This window comes from Leopardus geoffroyi, chromosome B1, assembly GCF_018350155.1.
Source record: "Leopardus geoffroyi isolate Oge1 chromosome B1, O.geoffroyi_Oge1_pat1.0, whole genome shotgun sequence".
Classification (NCBI taxonomy): Eukaryota; Metazoa; Chordata; class Mammalia; order Carnivora; family Felidae; genus Leopardus; species Leopardus geoffroyi.
The window spans coordinates 1414328-1429327 of NC_059327.1; the positions used below are offsets into that span (position 1 = coordinate 1414328).

Genomic DNA, 15000 nt, shown 5'->3' on the forward strand with positions numbered 1-15000 from the left:
GTCAGGGAAGCCTGGGGCTGGGGGTCCGGCACCCCAGCCCGTCACCGCAGCTGCTGTCCGTTAGGGCCTTGATGCGTGTCGGACACATGCTGTCTCTGGGCAGCACTGGGGGACCCACTTCAGAGACGAGGAAATCCAAGCTAAGGAGTGTCCCACGGGCCGCGTGGCTCACAGGTGGCCAAGCCGGGCGCAAGTCTTGGAGTGCCAGGGCCCGTGTTTCTGCCACCCCCCACGTCGCGGCCCCCTGGATGCTCCTTTTCTGTGTGGCCTCATCCTTTGTAATGTAGAACAGTTAGGAATATCCGGCCTGTCGGATAGACATTTTCTAAAATACATCAGGCCATTTTTTTGGTTGTTGCTTCCTAAGAGTATATGGAAGTTGGCAAAATACCTTAAGAACAATTTTGCTCTTTTTTTCAAATACTCAAATAGATTTTGTGACCTGAATATCAGTTTTGGGCCCTGCGCTAGAATTTAATGAAATCCTGAGGACTTGACTTTGCCCCGTGAACCACGCACCGTACCCGGTTCCTCTGATGGAAAATATCGGATGCCACTTATTAGCGTCCCGTGTCCTTTTTTACGTCATCTGACACTTCTCATTGATGCCGATTTCGCTTATCCTTTGCATGGCGCAAACTCCAGCTGTGGGTTTGGAAATAAAATCGCTGATCGTTTTTCCTGTGTGTCTGTCAGGATTCTTTGGGTCGCGCAAGATACAAGCCCGCGTCCAGGGAGCTTCATCAGAGACTTTGGTGGTCCTGTAGATGGGGAGGTCTAGCGGCCACTGCCGTATGGCGTGTCTGAGCACACGGGCAGGGTCCCAGCCTGCCCGCAAGTGCCCCTTACAGTGCCCGTGGCGTCATCTTCTTAGGACAGCGATGGCTGCACCGAGACAGATGGGTCTCACCCCTCAGTGAGGGGGACTCTCTTCCCGTCAGGGGTCTGCTCTGTCCAGACCAGTGTTTGGCTTCCCTACGTAGTATGGCTGAGACGGTGTGCCTTTCCTAGGGCAGCATTCTAGGAGGTGAGCCCCTACCTTATAGGAGGGGCCGGGGCAATTCTGAAATGGACGGTGAGGAGCATGAGAAGCTGGTCCGCCTCTGGTCCCATCAGGAGATGGTCTCTCCCTGGAATGAGATTGTTTTCTCAGAAGAGGCTAGTTTCCTGGGACTCAGTTGGCTGCGATGCCATCTGATGGGAGACGGGCCCCTGTAATCGTCCTTTCCGCATTGTGGGGCCGTGCCTGTGGGCGGGGGGCAGAGCCCACGATGGACCGTCTTGCGGGGCTCACGGACGAGGGCAGGATTGGTCTCCTTCGAGAAGGTGCTAAACAGGTAACACACCAACTACCTGTGTTTATTTGATACCCATTTAACTAACATTTATTACATTAAAAGCTAGGCCACTGGAACACTAAGTGGGAATAAGGCCCCGAATAGAAGCGTGCAGCCCCTGACCAAGTACGTCAGGGACTCTCAGCTGAGATTTACACACTCATTGACCTGTGTTGCTGGTCCTTGGCTGTGTTCCTGATACACCAGCTGTGCGGACACAGAGGGTTTTTTTAGTGCCCAGGCCCTTCCCAGGATAGTATTTTCTCCAATGTTTGTAAGAAACGTAAAGACAGCTTTCCAGGTGGGGAAAACAGAGAGGTAGACCAGCTGGCCGAAGGTCACACGGCCTCCGTGGTGAGCTGTGGTTTGATCGCAGTCCTCTGGATCCTGAGGTCGAGGGCCACGGCCACACGGCCCCTCCTCTTGGCGATTCGTGCCAGGTTACAGCCCGTGGCCGTGCCAGGCATGTGTTATTTATATTTGGACACATGCTGTGCGAAAAGACGGACACCCTGCAATTATCTGGTTGTTAGACACAGCGCACATCTGTGGTAATAACTATAAATAAGACGTAACTTGCCGACTGGGCTGGCTCCTCTTTTAGGAGGACAGTTCCTGCTAAATTAACCTCAGGATGAGACCAGAGAAAGCTCGAATCGTTTCTGGAATAAACACAAAACAAAACAAATCCATACACCCAAAAGCCACAGAGGCTGCCTTCCTTTCCTCCAGGACCAGAAGCGCTCGAGTGCCCTGGGGACAAAAGGCAAATGCCTGCTGGCAGTCTGGCCGTCATCAGACTCCTCTGGAGGTGGCAGTCTATGATCCAGGGAACCTGTGGTTCCACAGGATTGAAGAGAAGTCTGAGAGTTTATGCATAAAAGTTAAAAGGCGTCGGGAGAGCCAGCCACGTGGATTGCCGGCCCGTCCCTCTTTTCCTGGGGTTCTCCCCGAATTGTCACACCCATGCCCGGGGAGAGACAGGTGCGCTTTGCGGACAGGACAGGCACTGTGCACTTTGTGATTTTGATTTTTTCCGACTCAAAGAATTTTCCCTTTTAGATCCGGCTGATGACTTATGGTGCGGGTATTAGTTCGGGGCGAGGCAGTCCCTGTGGCTATATATAGCGCCTCCCGGGCCATAAATGGGAGGGAGGGCCGGGCACTTGGAGGCAGAAGTAGCTGCGCCTTCCTCAGCCAGAGCCGCGTCGTGGGCGAGCCAGGCCGGCAGGGCATCTCTCGTCTGTGCCGTTTTCCTTTCTCTCTGGGTGAGTCCCCTTTGCTTCTTTCCTTCTCTAACCCGGGGCTTTGGAAGAAGGAATAACGACGCGTGCAGAGCCGGTAGCAGTCAGGTGTCCGAGGTGGACCTATGCGGGGGAGGGCGCTCCGTTGGACAGACAAGGCAGCCAACGACTCGGTCTGCGTCTGTCCTTCCCGGACTAGACCTTATGCTTCCGATGCTTCCCGAGGTCACAGTCGCCAGTGTTATCGGGTGCGACCCACTCAGGGCACCTGCCGGCTGACCCGAGCTCTGCGGCGTTTCTCACTGGGGCCCGGAGCCCGTGCCCTTTCTCCAGAGTCTGAGCCCTGAAGGAGTCTGTGGGGGCAGTGCAGATTGAAAAGGTGTGGAGTAAAAGGTGTTTTCTGGAGAGAAGGAGGGAGCAGGGACATTAGCGTGGCCCTGGACACTGGTGTCTGGGGGAGGGGAAGAAGGCTCACTGCCAGCTCCCCACGCCACCTTCTCCGTGCTCTGTGATGAGCGACAGTCCTGCAGAGTCTCTGGGCTCGGTGCCCTCGGCGGAGCCGGCGTGCTCCCTCCCGCCCTTGGAGGTGCGTCCACGAGGAAGGCGCTGGGGCGGGGGCCTGTGCACAGAAGGGTCACTTTCCCACCTCCTGGGTCTCAGCTCTCGCTTCCCGGACACAAGTGACACAGGCATCCAAGAGCGAGTGGAAGAAAGATAATTGAAGTTTTAAGTAAACCAGGTCTGGGTCACATTTGCAGCGAACTTACCGGAAACTAACGCTGAATGGGGGACCTTCACCCACACAAACCCAGAGACTCTGTGCGTAAAAGTTCACGGCACTGGAATATTTCCGGAGCTGTTGGTTTGTGTTTAGTTCTCTGAACTCGTGAAGAAATGGCAACCGTCTCTCGTCCAGGAAGCTGCACACGATCTCGTTGCTTGATCGAATTTGATCCTGCTTTGGCGTCAGGACACAGGGACTCGGGGTCCCTGGAAGCCGGAGAGCCCTGTGGCCGCGAGGGCAGGCCTCTGCCGTTCAGGTCGCGGTTCCGAAAGATGATTCGGAGGAATGCTGGAGCAATTCAGCCGCCAGACATTAGATGTCAAACCGTATTAGATTTGTCATCGAGGCTGATTTTAAGAGTGGTTCTGTGCTCAGTTGTCTTTTGGTGCAAAGTCGTTTGAAAAAAGCTTCAGGGAAAGTAGACCTCGGTGTGAATGAGGGTGGGTACAACGTGTCTCGGGGTCTGAGGGTTGAGTTACCTGGGGGGCATCGGCCCACTGTGGGCGCCAACCAATCCTTCTCCTTCCTCTAGAAAAGCTTTCACCTGGTACACTCACTGACTTGGACATTTTTAGCTGCACAGGCCACAGCTTCTTTTATTAAATGGAAATAAATGCATTGTGGTTGAAATGCGTCCACAAATTCAATTTCTTCTTGGTGGCAGGGAAGGCGGGTTCCAAATATCGTTGGCAGGAAGGGATTAGGTCTAAGCATGCCACAGACGCACGGTCTCCTGTACTTGAGGACAGGCTCGCATTTCACTTTGCTGTCCTAATTCCCAAACGTGTCAGAAGCGTTCCGTGAGTGGCGGGGATGGGTGTGGGCAGGTGGGCACAGAGTCACAAGTGCAAGGTGGGACGTCGGCTCTGTCTCCGACGAGCCAGTGACCCGGGCAGATGATTTTTACCATCTGAAACTCAGTTTCCTCGCAGGGAAGGCTGAGATCCACCCAGGACAGAATGAGATCATCCGTGGCAAGTTGTGGAATCGCTCTGTGGTTTCAGATAAATGCCTTGCGACCCAAGGCTGCAGCTGCGAGCATGTGCTGAGCCTGCAGGGATCTCGGCATGCCCGGTCTGGGGCGGTCAGGGACAACGCGGAGGCACTGAGACGTGAGGTCCACTGGGCGGGGAAGAGGTCGAGTGGCCTGGACGTGGGCGTGGGCCGCGTGGTGGTCCTGCCGCTCCGTCTGGGTCACCCAGGGGATTGGGAAAAGCCAGCACAGGCAGGAGGAGCTGAGGTCGCTGGCACAAGGCTCAGATGTAAGACGTGACGTCATCCCTGGGGCAAGGGGGGGCCTCTAAGACAGCCCCGTCCTTGGCATGCCGTGGTTCTGTGATTCAGGCGTGGCCGCCACGGGGCAGGGGCTCCACGTGTTTGTGGCATGAAAAGTGGGCAGAAGTGAGGATAATTGCATTTGCAGGGTCCTCGGAAGCCCCTGGTTTTGATGGCCATCTGCACAGTGTGTCGTGAAGTGAGCAGAGAGTAGATGTGGGATCAGTGCAGTGACGTGCTCTCTTCCTGCCCTGCCCAAGGCCGTCTGGGGTCGGGAGAAACAGCGATAGCAGGTCTAGGAGTCGGAGCGAGGACCACCGGAGCCGTGTGCGCTCGATTCCGGCCCCGCGTCGCTAATCAGTACAAAGTGTGTGCTCCTTGAACGGGGAATGTTGAGGACTCCCAGACCCGCACAAGCACACGCCAAGTTAAGTCAGAACAGAAGCACGGGTCCCCTCGAGTGTGTGTACCCTCCTCTGGGTACCGGCTGCCACAGTTTAGACATGTCAAGATAGCATATCACCTCTTATCATTGGGGCCATTTCTGGGCTCTTCCCTTCACGGAGAAATGCAAACGCGTTTGAAGGTTGACTCAACGGCAACGTTAGCAAGGATTGAGATGGGACGTGACCACCTGGCATCACAGCACCTGCGGGCATCGTCCTGGATCGGTGCCGTAGAATTTTCCTCCGGCCCTGCGGGTGCGGTGGGAGAAGCCCGAGACAGGAAGCTGGTTCAGAGTGGTGCAGTGTGTCCCCCGACCCCGGGCTGACTTTGGTTCGTGAGCTTTCCGCAGCACACGGGGGACTCCGGACGCAACCAGTGGAAGCCACGCGGTTGTGGGCAGGAAGCTTTTCTTGAAGATTCACCTTGCTGAACTCGCCGGAGAACCCACGGGGATGCCGTTGAGGACGTTTCAGTCAAGGGACAGAATGCATTTTTTTCAGATACCTTTTCCCACCCACAGCATCCGGCTGGAGAACAGCGATAGCACGTAGCGTGACGGGGACAGCTGCCGATTTTGGTTGTTGGAGACCGCGTGCCAAACGTTCCACGGAATCCGTTCAGAACCCCGGGGTTACGGCAGCGAGAGAGTCACCCGTGACCACGTCACCGGGCGGGGCTCAGGATTTAGACCTCGGTCTGCCCGGTGTCAAACCTGTGGTCTTGGCCTCAGCGCTAGAATACCTGTGTCAGAGCTGAGGTGGATGGAGAGGCGCCTTTTGCGCTGTGTTCCACTAGGCGCCACGTTCTGTTGCGTATTTGTAATCAGATTTATGCTGTGAAACGCATGCCCGGCCCTCAGTGGACCCGTGGAGGCTGGTTGACCGGTCGGTCTTTAAGAGGAAACATTGGTATTCGTGTGGCAAAGGGTCAGAGGCCCAGAGATAGAAGTCTGAAGCCCTTTCTGCACGTTTCCAGGGGAGGCATTGCTCCCGTCCCCACCCCCGTCCCCACCCCCAGTGCAGTGGGGGCGGAGATAATCCCTAAGGATCTTCCCGAGCCCTGCGATTCTGTGACTCTGGGACATCACAGTCTACAGGGATCACCAGCAGAGCGCCTGGAGGGTTTTGTAACACCCGCGCCAAGGTCTGAACGGTGGCGGAGGCCAGGCCGTTTCACCTCAGAGCCGCGCCTGCGTGTTGACCACTCCTGGTCTCCGTTCCCGTTGTCCCCCAGCACTGCCTTGCCTCTGCGTTTTCTTCTTCGAGTGGGGGCGGAGGAACTTACACACAAAAGACCAAAGTGGAGCTCGGATTGAGAATTCCTTCGCCCCTCGGTTTGGGGGGTTAGGGGTCACCGAGATTGAGGCATACTGCCTGTGTCACGCTTCGGAGATGGCCAAATAGCCTAGCGAGACGTGGCGCTTTGTTCATTGTGGGTGCAGGTGGCCCCGTGGCCAGGTGCCAGCACTACTGCAAATTCCCAGACGCCGCACCGCAGGACGAACTCTCAGGGAGTTTGACCAAGATGTGTCGCGTGCCCGCGCCCCTCTGGCTTCCCTGCTGGGCTCAGCCCTGCTCCTGCCCACCCCAGCCGTGGGCATCTACAAGTACCCTGCGGGATGTGATTTTAGAAGCGTGGATCTGGACAGCGTCCTGGAGACGAATTCCCTTTCCAGGTCACCGTATGTGGTTACAAGCCTTCCAGAGTGATTTCTTGTCACGTCTCTTCAAGTATCCTGAGATCCTGTCTCTCCGCCTCCTACCTGTGCTCGTGGGATGCCCTTCTCTTTGCCCCATCTGCATCTGTCAGCCTATCTATCTGTCAAGGCTCTTCTCAAATGTCACCTACTTCAGGGGACCTCATTTGGCTGCCCTCTCTCCTGTTACGTGTGCCCCCTCCTAGCTTCTCAGGGCGTGTGTCCCTCTTTCCGCTCTTATCTTGTGTTCTAAGTATTTGTTTACTTCTCTAATCTGTGTTTTACCTATTTTTATCCTTGTCACTCACACTGCCTTTCACGTTGCCTTGGATAAACGGGGTGTTGTGGAAACATTTGGTGAGCTCACAATGAAAAGAAACCTACAACCCAATCTTGTAATTTCCAAAGAACCAAACAGAAAATGATGTCGGACCCCAGGGAACTTGATAGGTGTCTGGTCTCCCAGCCCAAGATTATTTTCACTTGCATAACGTTTCTTCCATCCGTCCCTCCCCTGAAGGGGTTTGATGGACTGAAATTGGTTTCCCCCCTTGGAACAACCCGAGGGTATAGACACTGCCCGGGCGAGACTGCACGGGGGATGGAGCTCAGCACCGTCCGCCTCCCTCCTTACTCGTAGGTGCCCACCGAGATGTCACTCGCCGCAGTGCCCTTCTACCAGAAGCGACACAAACACTTTGACCAGTCGTATCGCAATGTTCAGACGAGGTACCTTCTGGATGAATATGCTGCCAAAAAGTAAGTTGAAATTCAGCGGTTAGACTGGGAGGGGTTGGGTCGTGGGGGTCTGGCGTCCGGTCCCCTGCAACCTGGACGGGAGCATCGGGAGGGTCAGAGGTGGCAGGCTGCCTGACGCCCGCGCCCAGCACCCCAGGGGAAATCTAGCTCTCCTGGCTGCACTGGACGCTCCAGGTTGCACACCTGGGATCCTGGTAGATGCTGGCGGGTCCTGGCAGATCCTAGAAGATCCTGGTAGATGCTGGTAGACTGGCTCTGAGCCCCTAGTGTAGATGATGAACACAGAGACTTTTTTGTAAGTGCTCCTTGACTTTGCTCTTCTCTACACACCTTCCAGAACTAGGATCCAGAAAGTCTAGGGCGCCTGGGTGGCTCAGTTGGCTGAGCGTCTGATTCTTTTTTTTTTTTTTTTTTTTTAATTTTTTTCAATGTTTATTTTTTTATTTTATTTTTTTTTTAATTTTTTTTTCAACGTTTATTTATTTTTGGGACAGAGAGAGACAGAGCATGAACGGGGGAGGGGCAGCGAGAGAGGGAGACACAGAATCGGAAACAGGCTCCAGGCTCCCAGCCATCAGCCCAGAGCCCGACGCGGGGCTCGAACTCCCAGACCGTGAGATGGTGACCTGGACGAAGTCGGACGCTTAACCGACTGTGCCACCCAGGCGCCCCAATGTTTATTTTTTTTGAGAGAGAGAGAGAGAGAAAGCGTGAGTGGGGCAGGGGCAGAGAGAGGGAGACACAGAATCCAAAGCAGGTTCCAGGCTCCGAGCCATCGGCACAGAGCCCGATGCGGGGCTGGAACCGGTGAACCGCGAGAGGCCACTTAACCACTGAGCCGCCACCCCAGGTGCCCCGAGTGACTCTTGATCTCGGCTCAGGTCATGATCTCACAGGTCGTGAGTTTGAGCCCCACGTCAGGCTCTGGGCTGACAGCGCGTATCCTGCTTGGGATTCTCTGTCTCCCTCTCTCTGCCCCTCCCCGGCTCCCTCTCTTGCTCTCAAATAAAACCAAACAACAACAACAACAACAACAAAACCAGTCAGCACAAGGGCGGTGGGAAGGGCCACGGGAAGAGCGTCAGAGGGAGGAAAAGCTCCTGGGGGCAGAGTGCAGATCACGTGGAGGCCGATACCCATAATTTTGCCGCAATAATACGCATAGCAAAACCGTACACGTATCCGCTGCCTAGTAGGCTGGCGTCGAGCCGCAGCTCACCGGCGTCCTCGGGGACCCGCAGCACGTGCCTGTGTGCCGAGTCCGGGATTGGCCTGGGCCGGTTAGACGGCTGTGCCGAAGGATGGACAGACGCCGTGGGTGTGCCGGCCCGGGGGCTCGTGCGTGTCGCCGACACCCTATATTTAGACGTGCCCGCGGCCCGGTGTCCTTTGCCATCCTTGTGACACACAGCCAAGCGTTCGCAGCGCTCCCGGCAGCCTCCGGGAGCCTCAGATCCTCGGAGATATATATAATCGTGGCGCTGGGCCAAGAGCGCCGTGGAAAGCGCTGGCTGGCACGGAGGGAAAATGGCAAGGGGGAGAGGCCGACTCATGCGCGCACGCGCCCCTCCGGGCACAGGCAAGTGCAGATGGGGGCGGAGTTCCGCGTGCGTGCACGCATGCGCATGTGTTAGCTGTGAGCGTGCATGCGCCCGTTTGTGTGTCTGCACGCGTGTGCGTGCTCCTTCACGCAGGTGTGCCGCCGCTGGAAAAGGGCGTGTCTGCGATGATAACTTTGTGTACTGGTTTTAATTTTAGTTTTTGTTATTTTTTAGCGTTGTTTAAACACTTTTTTTAAATGTTTATTTTTGAGAGAGAGACAGAGCACGAGTGGGGGGAGGAGCAGAGAGAGAGAGAGGGAGACACAGAATCCGAAGCAGGTTCCAGGCTTCGAGCTGTCAGCACAGAGCCCGACAGGAAGCTCGAACCCACGAACCGTGAGATCGTGACCTGAGCCGAAGTCGGACACTACACTGACTGAGCCACCCAGACGCCCCTACCGTTGTTTTTAAACATTTACTTATTTTTGAGAGAGGTGAGAGAGAAAGAGAGAGAGAGAGAGCATGAGTGGGGGAGGAGCAGAGAGAGGGGAAGACAGAGGACCCAAAGCAGGCTCGGTGCTGACACACAGAGCCCCATGTGGGGCTTGATTTCAGGAACCGTGTGACATGGTGACCTGAGCCGAAGTCGGACGCTTAACCAACGGAGCCACCCAAGTGCCCCTGCTTTTAGCATGAAAACATTTAAATTCAAGTTAGTTAACCTGCAGCACAGTCCCGGCTTCCGGAGTAGAAGCCAGTGCTCATCTCTTACGTATGACACCCAGTGCCCGTCCGCCAGCCCCCTCCTTAGTGCCGGTCACCCGTCTGGCCCATCCCCCCCACCTCCCTCCGCAGCCCTCAGTCGCTGTCCGTATTGCCGAGCCTCTTACGGTCTGCTCCCTCTCTGTTGTGCCTCATTTTCCTTCGCGCGCCCTGCGTGCAATCTGTCACGTTTCCCCGTGTCCTTCTCTGACGCCTCCGATTTCTCCGCGCTCACCCAGGCGTACCTCCACGCAGTCCTCCGCCCAGAGGAAGTCGTCTTCCCAGAGGGCTTCCGACCAGACGGCGCTGGGGACAACGTGCAGTATCTGTGCGAAGAGGCTGAGCACCGAGCTGGAGGAGGAGGAGCAGGACAAGAAGAGAAGGTAACCCCCGCCTCCCCCAGACTGCCTGCAAAGGCCGCGCAGGCCCGCGGAGTCACCGCGCCTCGGGAGGGAGGGCCTGAAGGCCAGGGGCGGGGACAGTGACTGGGCGGCAGCCAGACGCACACCCGAGAGAGCCCGGAAGGTCACACTTCTTCTGTATTCTTTTTTGTTCTTAAAGACATTTTTAAATGTTTATTTTGGGGGGGCAGGGAGGGGCAGAGAGAGAGGGAGACCCAGAATCCGAAGCAGGCTCCAGGCTCTTGAGCTGTCAGCACAGAGCCCGACGCGGGGCTCGAACCCACGAACTGTGAGACCATGACCTGAGCTGAAGTCGGATGCTTAACGACTCAGCCACCCAGGTGCCCCGGTGATGCTTGCTTCTAACAAAAGCATAAGCTCCCGCTGCCTGCTTATTCGTCAGAGACATCACCTCAGTGGACCCTAAGAGGATAACTGTCGCAGAAGGGAACGTCGCAGATGGGGCCGCGTGCCACGTGTGCGTGGCCACTGGCATCCTGTATCAAGTCCCGGTCGCCGCCACACGGGGCACTCGCTAGCTTTCCCCGCACAGTGGGATTCTCACGTTAAAGCCCTAAGACCTGGCGTTTTGAAGGTCATGTGGAACCCCCACCGACAGCCTCCTGAGCTGCTCAAGCGGGGCAGTGAGGCCGCCAACTCCAGGAAGGCGATCTTCCTGAGATGCGCTAGCATGCCCAGGGGTGTCCGTGGGGAAACAGTCGTGAGGGGCCCGTAGACGGCCGTGCCGTGCATGTCAGGGGACTCAGCTCATGGGGAAAATGTCACGGGCGTGACATGGATTAATAGGGACGTCAGTCTTAAAATTATTTCCAGATCAGAGAGGCAGGTGGTGATCTTAGAAGAACAAAATAGTTGGGTGGGTCATGAGTGCTTTATTTCATTCCTGCTGCTTCCCCCCTCACCTCTCCCTCCTACTTCTAGAAAATTTTCTCGACATCTCTAACACATTGAAAGCCTGAAAGAAGAATGAGATTTTGGTCAACAGGTTTCATTTCTGATGAATTTCACGATGGGAGGATCTGTGTAATAAAAATGTACAGCTGAAGAGATTAGCCCTCATTTTTAATCTTTGAATGATCTTTTAAATGCCTTATGGGAATCTCGACACATGAATTTCTTTATAAAGTGAGGATTTCTTTTCTAAGAGAATCACTTCAAAATGTGTATGTTAGAGGAGTGCCTGGGGGGCTCCGTTGGTTAAGCGTCTGACTTTTGGTCTGACTCAGGTCATGATTTCACGGTTCTTGAGTTCAGGCCCCGCGTCAGGCTCTGTGCTGACAGCTCGGAGCCCGGAGCCTGCTTCTGTGTCTCCTTCTCTCTCTGCCCCTCCCCCACTCACTCTGTCTCTCTCTCAAAAATAAACATTTAAAAAATTTAAAACGTGTACATTATAAAACTCTGGATTTTCTGGTATTGGATTATTTAAAAAATGGTTCTAGCCATAGTCAGGGTTCAAGTGCGGGGAGTGAGAGGACTAGAGCTTTATAAGTTTATGAGCCATTCTTTGTGTCCTTGAACATGCCACAAGAACTTTCCACTCCTCAGTTTTTGAGGGAGTGAAATGGGGGGAAGGTCGACTTCTGTTGATCTGAGAGGTCAGGGATTCACGTGGTTTTGGCGATAATGACTTTGGTGACCTTCTGGCTGTGGGAAATCTTTCTGGGATACACGAGGCTACTCGCCCGAAGTAGGAAGCTGACTCATGGCAGGTATGTGGGTTATAACGCGTGTCTCCCCAGCTCATTTTGTTCCTCACCTCCTGCGGCAGAAACTAGTTTAATGCGTGGGACAGATTGATTGGTGCTCGAAAGATGAACCCGTGGGTGCGTCCGTTGGAATTATCACTCTGTCTTCACATAAAATAGGAACCCAAGACTCGTCGGGAGCTCTGCGCATCTCAGTGTGTCCTCCTGGGGGATACGTGGATGAGAAGTAGCCCTTTCACGCCCCTGCTTCTGTGCTAGTGAAAAACGGGCCTCCCTGCATCACACAGGCTGTCTGTGGGCTTGCAGAAGAGGGCCAGAGGCCCGGACGCCTCATCACAGAGCAGCGGAGATGCTCCCTCAGTGGTTGGGGGGAGGGAGAGGGAGTAGGAGAGGGAAGAGGAGAGAGGGAGGGAGAGGGAGAGAGAAGAAAGAAGGGGAGGGAGGGAGGGAGGGAGGGAGGGAGAAGGACAGAAGAGAGGGAGAGAGAGGGAGAAGGGGCAGGAGAGGCGGGCCGGGAGTGGGCCGGGCCCTGTTGGGCTCACAAAGATGGCACCGGGCCAGATCAGCCGCACCTCGTTCTCTGCTCCCACAGATGAAAGGAGCTTAATTGTTTGCATCCTCTCTGTTTTCCTGGAACACAGGTTTGCTTCCTGTCTGTAGCTGTGGATTCAGGAGGCTTTAACCCAGTCCTACATTCATTCAGAACAGCAGTCTCCCCAGGAGAACAGGCGGTTTTTATGGGATTCCGCGCAGGACGAATCTCACGTCGTCTGTGTGGGCGCCTCAGCGTGGGGTGTCAGACCCCTAGGCCGCCAGATGCTGACTTTCTCCCTTTTTCAATGTTTGTTTATTTTGAGAGAGAGACAGTGCGAGTGGGGGAGGGGGAGGGGAGAGAATCGCAAGCAGGCTCCACGCTGTCAGCACCGAGCCCGACATGGGGCTTGAACTCACAGACTGGGAGATCAGAACCTGAGCCGAGAAAGAGCCGGGCGCTTAACCAACTCAACCCCCAGGTGCCCCCTCCCTTTTTAAAAAATATTTATTATTTTTGAGAGAGAGAGAGAGAGAGACACGGAACGTGAGCGGGGGAGGGGCAGAGAGAGAGGGAGACACAGAATCGGAAGCAGCTCCAGGCTCCCAGCTGTCAGCACAGAGCCTGACGCGGGGCTCGAACTCACGGACCGCGAGATCGTGACCTGGCTGAAGTCGGACGCTTAACCGACTGCGCCACCCAGGCGCCCCTATATTTCAATTTTAACGTTTTATGTGTTTATAAAAAATAACACATTTTTGTTTCAATCCCTGAATTTTCTTTTTTTTTTTACATTTTTTTCAATTTTTTATTTATTTTTGCGAGACAGAGAGAGAGAGAGACACGGAACGTGAGCGGGGGAGGGGCAGAGAGAGAGGGAGACACAGAATCGGAAGCAGGCTCCAGGCTCCCAGCTGTCAGCACAGAGCCCGACGCGGGGCTCGAACTCACGGACCGCGAGGTCACGACCTGAGCCGAAGTCGGACGCTCAGCCGACTGAGCGCCCCAGGCGCCCCCCGCATGGTCTCCTTCACGCCTCCTACACCTGCCCTCGTCACAGCTCTGTGCGGTGCGGGCTCACCAGCGCACAGAGGTCTCGAAGGAGATAAACACAGGCAGACGTGCCCTTTTCGGTGTGTCCCGAGAGTAACGTCACCTCTCCCGCAGGTACCAGTCTCTGGTGGCTTCGTATGGAGAAGCCAAGCGGCAGCGTTTCCTCCGGGAGCTGGCGGAGATGGAAGAGAACGTGCACCTGGCTCGCTCTCAGGCGCAGCACCAGCTGGACAGATATGCCATCCAGCAGATGGTGAGGGGCCGCCTGCGTCTCCGGGAGCGGCGCGGGCCTCGTCCCGGGTGCTCCCGATGCGTTCGCGCGGCCCGTTGGCGGGGCAGGGGCGCTGACGCATCCTCGTCCCCGGGACAGGTGGAGGACAAGCTGGCCGGGGAGAGGCACTCGTACGAGGAGCGGATGCGCAGGGCCCCCGAGATCCTGGTGCGCCTGCGCTCCCACACCGTGTGGGAGAGGATGTCCGTGAAGCTGTGCTTCACCGTGCAAGGCTTTCCCACCCCCGTGGTGCAGTGGTGAGTGCCGTTCCCGGCCCGGGGAGGGCTGTCCTGTTCTCGCCCTCTCTTTTTGAGGATGGTTTTTTAACGTTTACTTATTTTTGAGAGAGAGAGAGAGGGAGAGAGAGGGACCTAGACATGGGGCTCAATCAGACAAACGGTGACATCATGGCCTGAGCCGAGATTGAGAGTCAGACTCTTACCCACCGCGCCACCCCAGCGCCTGCACTTTCTTGCAGGGATCTGGAAACGGCTGCCTGAGCCGTGCAGGGGGAGGTCCACGCGAAGGAAGCACGTGGCACGCGGCCCGTCCCGCTGACCCCCTTGTGCAAGACTCCGGGAGAGGCCTTTATAAAAACTCGCAGGGCGTCCATTATAGATACCATGGCGACGTTTTTCATGTCGGTGCAACAGACTCAGCTGAGTTTTCAGAGGGTTTTCATTTCCGAGAGAGTTCCCTCGGGTGGCCTGTGTTTACACGAGTGGCTCTGCTTTTAACTTGGGAAGGCTCCCCGCTGTGGTCGACCGGACCTTAGGAGCCAAGACAAGTCTCCAGGCCCCATATGTGCTTGTCTGTTTCCTCACTTGCTGGAAGTGATAACATTCCCGAAGTTTGTAGCTTGCTGCAAAAACTGTAAGCATTTGACTCACACCCTGGATTGGGGCGCTCAGCCCAGATCAGAAAAAAGGAGCCCGTGTGCCAGGCGGGCAGGGGAGGCTGCGACCCGCAGCCTCTGAGTCTCAGGGAGACGAGGTCCTGCTGTCCTGCATGGGGCAAGGAGGCCAGCTTCCTCGAGTCAGGGTCCAGTGTGGTTTGATCCTGTGGAACTCTCTGGAGAGGCTGGCCCGGAACCCAGCTAATGCTGGCAACAATTCGTTCTCATGGAAGGATTTTTCCTGGATTCCCGACGGAGTCCAAGGAGCCCCGCGGC

At 55.8% G+C, this 15000-nt stretch overlaps 1 protein-coding gene across 3 annotated transcripts in view; it reads left to right on the forward strand.

Moving 5' to 3' along the window:
* Nucleotides 1–2474: 2474 nt before the first annotated feature.
* MYOM2 (myomesin 2) overlaps nucleotides 2475–15000 on the forward strand; it is a 74342-nt gene continuing 61816 nt past the window's right edge. Inside the window, exons 1-6 of one of the 3 annotated variants that reach the window (XM_045451773.1) lie at nucleotides 2488–2605; nucleotides 5588–5844; nucleotides 7424–7542; nucleotides 10085–10228; nucleotides 13673–13811; nucleotides 13929–14086. In XM_045451773.1, the coding sequence (XP_045307729.1) occupies nucleotides 7436–7542; nucleotides 10085–10228; nucleotides 13673–13811; nucleotides 13929–14086 (548 nt within the window). In that variant the 5' untranslated portion in view covers nucleotides 2488–2605; nucleotides 5588–5844; nucleotides 7424–7435. Of the gene's footprint in view, nucleotides 2606–5587; nucleotides 5845–7423; nucleotides 7543–10084; nucleotides 10229–13672; nucleotides 13812–13928; nucleotides 14087–15000 lie in introns of all 3 variants that reach the window. The other 2 variants (XM_045451777.1, XM_045451766.1) reach the window with 2 other exon arrangements.